Source organism: Pagrus pagrus, assembly GCF_965226575.1.
Source record: "Pagrus pagrus genome assembly, chromosome: 21".
NCBI classification, from domain to species: Eukaryota; Metazoa; Chordata; class Actinopteri; order Spariformes; family Sparidae; genus Pagrus; species Pagrus pagrus.
Window position 1 is genome coordinate 19,651,403 of NC_140208.1, and position 14,297 is coordinate 19,665,699.

The window sequence follows — 14,297 nt, forward strand, 5'->3', positions numbered from 1 at the left end:
TTATTAGCAATTGTACGTTTTTTATAGACATCAGTTGCAAATGTTTATATCTGAACTGCACAGTATTTATCAACCACTTACAAAGTATTAAAGGGGTGTAACTATGCTATGTAGTTTTGGAGAAGAGATTCAAACTCAGAATTATAATAATTACAGTCATGAGGTCATGATACAAACTAAGAAATGTTTATTTTTTCCATACCTGAATAAAAAGCTGTTCTCAGAGGAAAATAAAGTGTTTGAAGCTAGAAAGGTGGCAGGGTCTGCCAAATATAAACAAAGTAAAACGGAATGAAATTGTGTTGTCCTTCAAGGTCAGTTTGTTTATTCAGTTTATTCAGTCATGAAAACAAGAAGAGTTTGTTTATTTAATTTGTTTGGCAGAAAAAAAAAAAGATCTTTCTTCCCCAAAACTACAAAGTGCACCTTTAAAAACATCAGGTGCAATGTTACAATAAACAATTGCTTAATAAATGCTTCATAAAGCCTTTCATTTTTTGTTAACAGTCAAATAACTATTAACTTAAGTTTAACACGCTATACATTTATCAGTTACTAATAAAGGTTGTTGGTGTTACCAAAGAATACTATAAAATACAAGCCCTCAGATCATGTACCAGTACCCCAGAATTGTGATTAAAGTGAGTGCGGTATTGGAATAAATGTTTTCTTTCCACTTCTGCCCTGATTTCAAGAATGTTGTCAGAAACTTGCACGTAAGATTGCTTGTATGTCAAAAAGTATTAACTCTGTTTTCTTGTTTTTCAACATTGTGGAAAGGATTTATAAACAGAGTACGTGACACAGCTGGAGTTCATTTCTCTGCACTGAAATGTGATGACAGGAATATGAATACAACACAAGAAACTTTATTTATTTACAGTCAATAACAGCATCTGATAAATGCTCATATATACAGTATATATAGAGAAAGTGACTATATGATCGATGTAACTGAAGTCCCAGTCCCATGTCTTGATTTGCAGTCTTAATAAAACTAATGACATAACTGGATTTACAAAACATGCGTTAAATGTGAGACGTTGACAACAAGGTTTAAAACAAGGCACTTATATCTCTGGTACATATTTTGACATTGGATGCATGTTTCAACAAAATACAGACTTACATAGGCATTATTTTCTCATGTATACATATTGATATGACTGCCTGTCATTTATTTCTGTTCATGCATCTCTTGTTTCATTAAATGCCAATTCTATCTTGGGTGAGTTTGTACATGTGTTTTTGTCCACAGTTTTAACCCCTATCACTCAGGGTGGATGTTAATTCCACAGAGAAAGGGTTCTCAATCCGAAGCAATATCTCTAAGAGGCATGTCGCTGCTCTTACATGAAAATCGCTGCTTGCATTCAGGTGATTTTCAGGTTTTCACTGAAATTTATTGGTTACATGCCGCTGTGTGACTTCCCACAGAGGCATTTTTCCATTTTTCCATCACAACTTCAAATTGCATTTTCATCAAGCTAAACCCACACTGCTTTCACATTTCTCAGTTGGTGACATTTTAGGGATTTACAGCTAAAAGAAAAAAAAAGATGGAGTGCCATAATCCATTTTGGAGCAATTTAGGAAAAGATTATGACGCTCACTGTAACAAAATATGTGCTGGTAGGTTTTTCACTCACTTCATACTGTAGGAATAACCTCAGTGAATAAAGTGAATATATGTATTCACCTTGTATCTTTTGGAAATCCTCTTAAGTGAATCAGGATCAAGCAGAATACCACAGTAAGCCCGCGGCACGCAAGGTTCCCAGCATGCATGGGTACAGGTGCATGGCCACCCAGGCACAAACACACACATCTGACACATCTACACATAGAGGCATCGGGACGTAATCCAGCTGTGGCAGTGGAGGAGCTGCCTGCGTGTGTTTTTGTGCTGGTGTTTGGCCACAGGCATGTGATCCACGTTATTCTGTTTACACTCCACCTGTCCACACTTCATCCCTCTTGTGCCTCATTTCATTAGTTCTGCTGAAATGCAGGATAACAAGAGATGCAGCAGAGTAGGTCGCCTCAGTCGCCTGGGTCATTAGAAGACAAATTATACAACAGGAGGTGGATCTGTACTCCATCAAGACGGGGGATTTGTCAGAAAATGCGAGTGTTATGGAAAGTCAAATTGAATTACGCTGTTTGATAAGCATTTTTATTCATTTTTCCCCCCAGTTTGGCTTTATTATTCTGTTAAAGAAACTCTTTAGCATTTTTCTCATCCATTGGCACAAAGGGGTCAACTTTTCAGCTGCATGTCCAGAAGGTTTCGCACACTCTGTACTCAAACTGTGAAATGTGTGATCACACAAGTCTCTTGGAAACTCCAACCTCTGTAAACCCCTGATCCCCTGCATTTGAGAAAGTGATGACACTACATGCCTTGTAAACACACAACCCAATGTCCATGATCTGATATCATGGTGTTGGTGTTGTTCCAGGACCATCAGTACAACTGAACAATCACATTTTTTGCAATGTTAAAGCTTTGTGACTCAGGGAAAAGACTGCAAAAATACTCACATTGGAGGAGTTTTCCTTTTCCAATAGGTGGCTAATGTTGTGAAAGGGTGTACATGTATTTTAACCCAAACCATGGGTTAAACCACCTTTTCCTAAACCTAAACAAAGTTATTTTGTTAAACATTACCAAATTCCACCAACGCTAGTCACAAAGCTTTGACATCAACACAATGCGATCGTTCGCTGACAGACCAAACCACTCAATGTACAGTCAGAACAACAGCATATCTGATTACCTTGGACAAGAAAATCAACAAAAATATGTCCAACTTCGTTCTTGGAGGCAAATAATGTCCCCTCAATACATTCCAAGTTAAGTGAAGAAACAAACAAAAAAAAAGTTCAGAATTTACCACATATCTACAAACCATCAAAATAGTAAATAAGTATCATGCAGTGCATCATGGAGTAATGGAAATGGAGTAAAATAGTGAGACACTTTTCATCTCTCTATGCCAGAAAGGTCACATCCCGCACGCCCGTGTCATTTAAATCATACCGTTCGGTGTTGCACTGCATGCTGGGAGATGACTTGGCAGCGGGGCAGAGGAGTGTGCGGAAGTGTTTCCTGAAGGTGTCGGAGAGGCAGGCGTAGAGGATGGGATTAGCGCAGCTCCATGAGTACGACAGCAGGACCACAAACTCAAAAGCTCTGGCGAAGGTCAGGACCAGGCCGCTTTGAAACAGGGAGTAGAAGTTGAAGGTGTAAAATGGCAGCCAGCACACCCCGAACACCACCACCACTGCAACCACCATTTTGGTGACCTGTCTCTCCAGCCGGTGGTTCTCGTGGTTCGGCGTTCTGGTTCTGAGCCGCTGGGATCGCAGAGTGACCAGTAGCGCGGTGTAGGAGGCCGTCATGACGGTGAAAGGCAAGGCAAAACCCATGACGAAGGTGTAAGATAAGACACCGAGCCACCAGGCGTCTGATACAATGTCTGGTATACACAGGCCTCGATCAGCTGAGAAGTGAAGCGCCATGGGAAGGATGGTGAGGAGCGAGAACAGCCACAAGAAAGCCGATACAATCTTGGCGCAGCGTGGCGTTCTCCAACGGGCAAACTGAAGCGGGTTGGCCAGGGCCATGTAACGGTCGATGCTCATCACCGTCAGACAGAAGACACTCGTGAACTGGTTGATGCCGTCCAGCACCATGACCACTTTGCACGCCGTGTCGCCAAACATCCAATGGTTCTGGAAGTTCTGGCTCGCTATGAAGGGAAGACCGACCATGAAGAGTCCGTCAGCCAGTGCCAGGTTGAAAATGTACACCGTTGTGGAAGAAGACATTTTGTCCAATTTCACAATGGCAACAATGACGAGAGAGTTGCCAGCCAGTCCCAGGATGCAAACCACCAAGTAGAGTACAGCCATGGTGACGCTGAAGCCATCAATATAGTCTTCCAAGTACAAATGCTCATCCACAATGGTCTGATTGTAGTCTATCTCTGATAAAAGTGAGGTGTCCATTCTGTCTTGGCACATCAAAACTGATCAAAAAAGAGAAAGAAAGAAAAAAGTACTAAATTGCAACTGCTTCTGTTGGAATGCCTCTGCAAGCAGTTCACGAGACACCTCTTGACTCCCCGTGGTGGAAGAAAAAAGCACTCAAGAGGTAGAGGAGTAAACAACTCAACCAAAAAAAAACCTGAAAATCAAACACCGTTTTCAGGTTCGAGAACAGACAGGCTTCAGCAAATCTTCAACTCCCTCCTTCCAGTCAATCATTACTTCCTTTTATCTTTTGAAAAAAAACAGAAAAGAAAAAAAAAAACAACCTGCCAGACTTTATTCCTTTGTGGTGTAGACAGCGCTCATCTCAGATACCCATGTGCACCTTCTCTCTCACACACACACACGAGTAAACACACTCAGTGACGCGCAGCAGTGGAAACGAGCAGTGCGGCCGCTCGGACGCTTGCCTGGCCGCTCTTTCTCCCTGGGAGCCCTTTTATATCTCTTCCCCCCACAGTGTGCAAGGAGTGTGTCTTCTGCTGCTGCTGTGTGAGTGCGCCTGTGACCCCCCCCTCCTCCTTTTCCACCGGTCTCCAGAGATTGTGATAAACTCCAGTTTGGCTCATGCCCCTCCTCAGTGCTCCCCCAGTCCCTGTGCCGTAATGCTGTTTCCAAGGTAAATTCTGGCCCCATCTGCTACAATACTTTTGTTTTCATAACTTTTTCTCCCCACTCTTTCTTCTCTCCCTTCTCTCTCTTGTCTTCGCTTCTGTTTACCTCAACCCCCCCTCCTCCCTGCCATCCATTTTGTCTCCATGCCTGAGCTCCTCCGCAGTTCAGTGGGGGGTCACACAAACACACACACAGATAATAACACAATCTCGTCGCTTGGGCCACCCACCTTTACAACCCGGACAGAGTAAATCTGCCGCCAGGAGAGTGAAGCGCTCTGTCTGTTGTTTCAGGGCTTTTGTTTTTTGACATTTGACATGGGATGCTGTTTTTGTGTCTTCGCCTCCTTCCATCCTCCTTCCACCTTGTTTTTCTTACCCCGTCCATCACGAGGAGGAGGTGACAGAGGAAAAGCGAAAGGTGAAAAAGAGACGAGCGAGCGGAGAGGAACGGAGGAAAAAGGTGGGAAAGAGAGACGGGTAGATTGGAAAGAAGAGGGAGTGAAGATTAAAGACCCTGGATGAGCGATGACCTCCGTCCTGTTGCCACTCTGACACGCATAGCTTGAATACCCCGGGGAACATCCCTCAGAAAACCACCGATGTGCGCCGCAGCCCACCATCAACACTGCCTGCTAAGCTTGATCAGAACTAGTCAACTCTTTGCATCGATTCAACCTTCATCCAGAAATGTTTGTCTAATTTCAAAGACCATTACTGCCTCATCTGAGAGCTCGCTCATCGGATGCCACAGATTTCCTCGGAGGTTTCTAGAGACATACCTTCACCCTGGCTTTTAACTGGTTCCAATTACCAAGAAAAAAATGCCTTTGTAGTCTAAACTCCTGATTAGGTAGCAGCTTAACTTCACCCCAGGGACTAGCACTTCATACGACCAAAACCACCTCTCCACCCCGACTCCAGCCCCCTGTAAAAACATCACTGGAAACACTTTGTTTCATGGTGCTAAATTTGGAGACGTTTGACAGCCTCGTATTTCACAGGCAGTATTTCACTGCAGTGTTCAGACAGACATTCTGGCATCCGCATCCACGTGCTGCAGAGCTGTCTACTGCCATGTGGAATCCAACAGATGACACCTTTCACAATGCCAAACTCGAGGCTAAGGGCTACTTTGCTTTTTATAAGAAAATAAGCTTCAGCTACTCTGTTTCAGGTCTCATTTTTCTCCAATTACATGATCGTTGATTTTTATTTCCAGTGTCAGACAGCTATGGCTTTGAGGTCCACTCTGGTGTACACTTGTAACAGTGATACTTTGGAAATAGGAGCTTTTTTTGTCATGTAGTTTGTCTTTTGTTTTTTGCCCTTTGTTTAAGAATGAGAAGATGACCACCTGAAACTCAAAATGTAACTGTTAACTATACATTCTTCGTGCTTCATTGTGCTTTGAGCTAACTGCTAACATCAGACAACACTAACTAAATTTAACCTCATGCTGGTGTAAAATGAAGTCGAGTGATCACCAAAGTCATCAGGATATATCCTCTGGGGACCTTGAATATATCTAGCAAATTGAATGGCAATCCATCCAATAGTTGTGAAGACGTAAATTGAACCACAAATACAAAACGGATGCTGGTGCTTAAAGGGGGATCGCTAACATCTGTAGGATTCATCCTCAGGGAATCATGAATGCTTGTGCCACATTTCATAGCAATCCACGCAATAGCTTTTGAGATATTTCAGTCGGGTTCAAAGTGGTGGAGCTACTGACAGACCAACATGAAGCTGTGCCTCATAACAGCCTCAAATCAAACACAGAAACCATCTGCAGCTTGCATGCAATAATGTAATCATTCCAGCAAAATTTGAATCAGAGGCTGTTATTGTAGCTTTGACAGAATCGAGTTTCATAAGAGGGCATTGTCGGTAAAAGATGATACACATGGAATGGCATGCTGCACCAAATGCTTTCAGTGTGGAAGTGAGAGGAAGCCACAGAAGAAATCTGCAAACTCTACATGTCATATTATCTTGTTTATTGTTTCTGGGTATCGGTTTATTTTCAGCACTTTGTTTCCCAGCAACACTGACTACAAACCCAGCGACACTCATGAGTAATACAAATTAGCCCCTTGCAATGTGAACACAGAAATGTGAAATATTTATAGGAATGTTGTTAGAACAACAACTCCAACTGCACTGTGACATCTGTGTTTTATCAATAGTCATGACATAATATAAATGCAAAAATAGACGGATTCATTGTGGCATTTCAACTATTGTGTTCCTGATTGGTGATTCCAGTAATCATTGTGAGCAAGGCACATGACGGAAAACAAAAATATTCCAAACTTCTTTAAAAAGTCATAGCCCGGCACCACTGTTGGTGATTTGTTCTTTGAAGGTGTACTCTGTTGTTATCATGACAAGCTACCCAAAAAAAAATTTGGCACGATGTCAAGTCAGGATTTTTCCTATGCTGATGTTTTGAAGTTGTATTAGCATAAAACTGCAGGGGTGTAACACATCAGAGGTACACATCAGTATTATTTAATGTCAGTTCCTCGGAATCAAAGAGTGAGGGCTTCTCTCTTGAGCCGCCAGTGTGCAGAAACATTCAATTATCCTGCAGGACAGAAATCCATTGAGGAAGGCAAAAAGACCAGTTTATCCCCTGAGATGAAAATATATGTGTATCATCTCTAAATATTAGTAATTATGATATCATAATGCGATAGATATTATTTGAGTCATGAACATGATTTTAAAATGTGAAAGAGTGCACTACTTTCATTTTATCACACAAATGCTTTTTTGTATATTTTGTATATGTGTTTTTTGTTTGTAATGAATGAATAGTAATAGTAATGGTAATTATAGTATAATAGTATAATGTATTTCTGCCTTTCTACTCATAAAAATTACACATAGATCACAACTGACAGGAGAAAATGACCGTATTATTGGAAGCTGTGTTCTGTCTAATGACGTTAATGAAAATAACTAATTGTGGGTTTAAGGACAAATGGTTCAACATAATCTTCTAATGTGCAGAAAGTGGATGTTTTGGAACGATAATACTCACAACACCATTTTATTTAATTGTTTTTCAGTGTTTGGATGGTGAATTGTCATGATTATACCAATATTAAGTCATATAACCATCAGTGTAATGAAGTCATGGCTAAAGTGCTTTACAGGAAATTTAAGTCGGGGATTATGCAACAACTTCGAGTAGAAAGTGTTGGAATATGTAGTGCTTAGTGGATGAATTGAATCAATCACTGACGACCGGTCTATGAGCCAAAGGTCAACATGCCCTGAAATTACCACTGAGAGCTGAATGAGCGCTGCAATCCAGGAAATTTCCACTTGGAAGAGAATATTCCCCGGCAACATCCCCAGAATCTGTTTCTAGTCAAAACCCAGCCAAGAATCCACACATGCACACACACGTGCACCCGAAAACAACCCCCTGAATATTTTACTTAGTGCTCTCACAAGTGAAACTAGTACTACTCCAGACAAAAGTAAGTATTATTAACAACAAGTACTTAAACCATAAAAGTACTCAATGCAGAAAAAATGCCACTCTTTTACTTTACTGTTCTATATCATATTAAGATATTACTGATCACAATTAGACTATTACTGATTGATTGATGTGACATTGTGTTGTCACGATACAAGACTTTCTAACGTCAAAGCAATACCTTTAAAAAACATTTATATTCATTACCAGATTTGATACCAGAGGGAAAAATTGCCACAACATTGAGGGTATAAGGTTTCTGATTTTTATTAGAAGATAAACATGCCAGGGTGTGTGTACTGTATGTTAAACACAATGGCATCTAAGTTAATTTAATTTCTGGAGGAGGTGGGACTGTGTAGGCAGCGATGTGTGAACTTTCTGTTGGAGATGAAAGCTAAAAACAGCGACACTTCTCAAGTATCCATACTGCAAAAAATGATCATTGAAACCATTTCAGATATTCAGTATAGGTATGTATCAATACTTCGAGATCTTTGACATCACCAATGAGAAATTAGCATTTTAACATAACTTTTATAATAATTCATAATCTTATATCTTATCTACAGTACTGTGGGGTAGTTTGATTTAGAAGAATTTAGAACATTTTATAAACTGATCACATATTTTGTATTTTGTATCTTAATATACTGGAGAAAAAGTAGCCTACAATATTATCCTCTTAATTGTAGTGGCATCAAATGGAAATACTCAAGCAAAGTGAAAGTATCTCAAATATTACTTAAAGTGACGAGGAGGAACTTTTGAACTTTTGAAATTTTTTGTTGATTCTAGCGCCCCCTTTGGACAAAAGCGGTAGGATTTGTTGTAAAGATCGTTGCTAGCGCGTATCGGCCGCACATGCATTTGTTTTGGAAGCGAGTGACTGAGAGACTGCAGGATGGATCGCGATGAGGTCATGTATTTATATGTGATTTTACACGTGATACATGTGATCAGACCTGAGCACAGGCATTAATAATAATATATATAAAATAGCAGTCTTTTCGTTGATGGTCTTGTTTGCTGTTGTAGGTCATAATCATCAGAGGAATCACAAGACTTTTTCATAAACACTTAAAAGTTCCTCATAGTCACTTCAAGCACAGTATTTCAAAATGTATGAAGTAACATTCCACCACTGCCAAAAAACATACAAGGAAAGTAAGTACATTTTTGCAAGCACTGTACCAAAGTACAATTTTGAGGTGTGAGTTTTTCCATTTTCTGGTACTTTATACATATATTCCACAATTCAGGGGCAAATATTATACTTTTAAGTCCACTACAATTATTTAACTACTAGTTTGTAGATTTTGTCTAATGATATAAAATATTATCAACCAATAAATCATGATGTAATATTGTAGATTAAGATATAAATGTATTGATCCCCACGGGTAAATTTACAAGCTACCCAGCAGATGAGCTACTGTATATAAAGTATAGAGTAGTTAAACCACCGTTACCAGCTTCAGCATGAGAGTGATGAATGCAATATTGCATAAATAAATATAATCCAATAATATAATTATGAAATATGCCATTCTGCATAATGAGTACTTTCACTTTTGGTATTTAGATGCTAATCTAATTTTACTTTAAAATGTATATATTTCTGCACTGTGGTTTTGCTTCTTTTACTTAAATACAAAGACTTGTTCCACCTCTGCAGATGCACCCCTCTCCCACATGTCTCTGAGGAGAGTGGTACATGTGTTTACATTCATAAATATATGAAACTGCTTGAGGTACTATTTTGTTTGCCATCCTTTATTTGTATGAGATCCTCACATATCACAAAATAAATAATGTAAATATTAGTTTCAGCTGAGATATCTATGACGAGACGATGAAATGTTCTTGCAATCTAATACTGTCCAGTGTTTCTTATGTATAAAAAAAAAGTCCTGGACTTTCACAGCTTTCCAAACTCCTGTGGCGAAATCACCTCCACTGCTGCCTCCGCTACTGCAGCTGCTGCTATAACAGTTATTGACCAATAGGCTGCGAGGAGAGGCGGGGCTTATACTGTCATAGACACGTGTACCGGGAAGTAGGAAGTAAATACACAGGAGGCGAGGTGCCACTGGAAAGAAGTAAGTACACCTGAAACTACTTGCAAAAATTATCTAGAACACAAACTTAGGGCAAAATTAAATTTAGCCGAATGAATGCACGTTATTTCGTAATGCCGCCAACAGAGTTTGAGTGAAAAACAACAGTGTCGTTTTCTAATACAAGGCGAGCAAACATTTAAAGTTAGCCGGCTGACTTTCATTTATAGACTTGTGGTGTCAGCTACCTGAAGACATGATGTACTGTACGTCTGTGTTTGTGTCTTACCACGCACCATAGTGTCAGTGCAGCCACGTTAAAGCAGTTTGTGCAGCGTACTTTGACAACATTAAATACAAGTAATACCATTTATTCATGTCATTCCGGGTTCATGAGATGAAAATCACATTTAAAGCCATAATGACCACATGAAGTTGTCAGTCGTCAGCGCATTTTTTATTCATGTACTCATGAGAATTCCATTAGATGATAACATGAAGCAGTTTCCCTCAGCATACATGCTAGTCTGTATTTCCAGGAGTCACAACACATACATATTGTAAGTTGCCAGTTTAAGCTGCTTTAAAGTGACACCATGTAATTTAAATTCATCCTCAGTCATTTCAGTACTCGCAGGTGTTTGTGCTCCTCATGGCTGTTATCTAATTTTAGCAGACTTTAGGGCGATAAAACAGACGTCACCCAGTCAGTTTAGCTGACTTTACAAATTTTGTGGTTTTGTGCTACTCATACATTGTGTAATAATCCCAGTGTCCACCTTTCAAGTTATATAGACTTGTCTTGAAGCAAACGCAAACATGATAACTCCCAAAATAAACAAAATGTGGGGGCCAACTTAATTAACATGAATGTGTCTCTTAAATAATTAGATGTTACATTTTTTTTATTTTATTTTTTTTACAGTTTAATTGTTTTCAGTATAAATGACAAAGTGACAAAGCATTCACATCACCTGCAGTACATTGCTCTTATTGTACGAGAAACATGATTTGTAAACATACAGTATTTTAAGCTAGTTTTGTACTAATTGAGATGTGATGTAGCAACCCACCAGGTTTGACAACACATATGCAAATGACACAGTGCAGGATTTTCAACTCCTGAGCAAACAGGATTTGATTCTTATTTGTTCTGTTGTGTGTTGAAACAAGAACAGCAGGTGTGTGTCAGACTAGTAATGTGAGGGCTTAAAGGCACACCATTTGACTAAAGATGAATCAACTTAAGTTCATTTACCCCAGTTTTTGGATCTGTTGTTTGTTCTGATGTCATTCTTGTCTGTACTTGGGAATCAAACATATAAGCTTGTCACTGTTTTGTTGTGTCAAATTTATTTTATCAGCTTCTAGAAAGGGACAGTTTTTGGAAAGAAAAGAACAATATATTGTGCCACATCTGCCAATATAATATGCTGTGGGGGTTAAGTTGAGTGAATGTGTGTTTGTACAGGTCTGGCACCATGCTGGAAGGCTACAGCCCTATGACCCAGGCCCTGCTGGGGACTCTGTTCACCTGGGGCCTGACTGCTGCCGGAGCAGCTCTGGTGTTTGTTTTCTCCAGCCGACAGGTATTGTATGAACCGAGTTCTCAGACGAAGCCTGATTAAATGCTTTACACATTGGCACTTTCGGTACACACGCTTACCCACTGTCTTTGCAAGAGTTAGATGAGAGGATACCACTCCCACATCTGTATGTTAAAGATTTAGCTGGAGCTGGCAGCTAGCTAGTGTCGCTTAGCGAACAGACTTGAAGACAAGATACGATAATCCTTTATTAGACCCACAAAGGGGACATTTCCAAACAGGTTTGGCTCTGTCAAAAAGTAAAAGAGTACACATATTGTACCAGTGCCTCTAATTAACACAAATCAGACTAAAAACAAATGCCAAAATTGTTTTTTAAAAACATGGATTTAACACCACTAGAGATGCCGGTAGGTCAGTTTCGTTACCTTTTGACAGAGCTAGGCTAGCTGTTTCGTCCTCCTTCCAATCTTTTTGCTAAGCTAAGCAAACCATTTCCTGACTAAAACTTAAGATTTAACAGAGAGACATGACTCACCTCACTCTTGGCAATAAATCAATTAAGCCAATCTTCCAAAGTGTCAGACTATTTCTTTATATGTGTAGGTTGTTTATGTTATATAATGTCTACACAGCCCACGTAGTGAAAGCTGTCTGTCTATACAGGAAGCATCCAGGCACAGTATTGAAGTCGCATGTGTTTTGGCAGCGCTCAGAGCCTATTATTGTAGTTATGTGTGTAAAACAGAAAAATGGAGTTGAAATGTAATAATACACTGCGGGCTATTTCACGGCCTGCCTGAGTAGACAGCTGGCCAGACACGCATCAGATGGACGACTGAAAAATGTGGCTGAAACACCTCCTGTGTAGACAAGCTATTACAGCACAGCTGCAAGTGACACATTACACCTGAACACAAAAGTGATCAGATATATCAGATGAAAACAACACAAAAAACAATCATATGTTATTTTGATTAAGACAACGCATTTTAAATGTTGTAAGCCATTCAGCTGAAGAGCTGAGGACTGCTGATATAACTGCTTGGGCAACCCAATCGGCAGAATAAATGTTGCCAATGTACATTTCTGCAAAGCACAAATATGTTTTATGTTGCAACTTTACATTTCTTTTGGTTTAATTTTCAATCTTATGTCTTGACAGTGCTGTGCTTATGCTCTAGTTAGGTTTAGGCACAAAGTTTGGGTTAGGAAAACAAATAGTTTTTGCTTAAAATGTTTTTCACCAGAAATACAGCAGGAAATTGTTCAAGGTCTCCTTAAAAAAATATCCAGTGGTGTCACGCTTACAAGTGTTGAAACACTATCTAGGACTGCAATCACTGGCATGGCATCCTTGTTGCCCTAGATGTAATTCCACCACTGTCCCCTTCACCTCCCTGACATGAAAGTCACTACATATACATGCAAAGTAAAGATGCGACACGTACTGTAGAAATGTAAACATGCTACACATGACATATAAAAATTTGGAGGTATTTGTGGTTTGCAGAAACGTTATTTGCCAACAATTTATCCAGGCAACTGGGCTGGCTTGAGAGTGCAGTGTTTCCTCTACAATAATGGTGGTGGGGTGTGGTGGACCCCTACAGTAAGACCATTACAGCCACAGCCAGATAAAATAGGACGTTGCACATTACAATCAAGATGGCAAAACAAAACAAAAAAGATCAAACATGCATGAAGCCCAGTGCCCAGTGCCAAAGTAGCACTTTAATCATGATCAAGTAACCAAATATAAATTATATTACTGCTGAAACCATCTATAGCACTAGAGCCAAAACTCAACAGGGATGGACGTGGAACAAATACCAAAAATTACCCCCCTGCCACTACTGTTACAAGAAAGCTAGAGTGGAAATCACTGGAGTTTGTTCCAGTACACCACATGAAGCCTGTCTATTGACTGATTGGTGTTACTTTTTTGTTGCAACTCACAGGTCATATTGCATTTTTGCCACTCATGTCAGCAGTAAGAGGTTTGACAGTCTCTCTTGTCTGGTCTGCTCTTTTCAGAAGCGCATCTTGGATGGAAGTTTAGGCTTTGCTGCTGGGGTGAGTTATAACTAAACCACACTCACTCGCACACACATACAGTACAGGTAGGTGGATGCTGCGATGTTAAGGGTTTGTGGACATTTCACTGCGGGCAGGCTGAGTTTCTTCCAGACACAGACAAAGCCTGACACTTCCAGACGCCACAGTTATTCATAAAAAATTGAGATAAGTGTTCCCCAGAAGGAATTCTTGGCCCTATCATGTCTAAAGAGGTATTATGCTGTGATAGAAAATGCATCCCCTAAACCCCACTATCTGCCTATTACAGTAATCCCTTTTGATTTCCTAAGGGGGCAACAGTTCACAGCCAATATTTATCAAGTGTCTCAGACTGAGCAGTCAGAAGCAAATCTAAACTGGCATAGCCAGAAGTGTGAGGTGATGCAGTCGCAGTAGTAAAATTGCTTTTTAAGCTTTTAAAGCATGAAAGTTATCTTGTGTT

At 40.0% G+C, this 14,297-nt stretch overlaps 2 protein-coding genes across 3 annotated transcripts in view; one reads left to right on the forward strand and one right to left on the reverse strand.

Annotated features, from left to right (window-relative positions):
* Positions 1-853: 853 nt before the first annotated feature.
* LOC311250251 (somatostatin receptor type 2) lies at positions 854-4,068 on the reverse strand. The gene has a single exon (XM_084341838.1). It carries the CDS (start codon positions 4,027-4,029, stop codon positions 2,995-2,997), a length of 1,035 nt encoding a protein of 344 aa, XP_084197964.1. The 5' UTR covers positions 4,030-4,068; the 3' UTR covers positions 854-2,994.
* Positions 4,069-10,203: 6,135 nt separating this feature from the next.
* Positions 10,204-14,297, forward strand: part of slc39a11 (solute carrier family 39, member 11) — a 122,101-nt gene continuing 118,007 nt past the window's right edge. For both annotated transcript variants that reach the window (XM_084341974.1, XM_084341975.1), the window contains exons 1-3: positions 10,204-10,271; positions 11,701-11,818; positions 13,814-13,852. In XM_084341974.1, the coding sequence (XP_084198100.1) occupies positions 11,711-11,818; positions 13,814-13,852 (147 nt within the window). In that variant the 5' untranslated portion in view covers positions 10,204-10,271; positions 11,701-11,710. The remainder of the gene's footprint in view (positions 10,272-11,700; positions 11,819-13,813; positions 13,853-14,297) is intronic.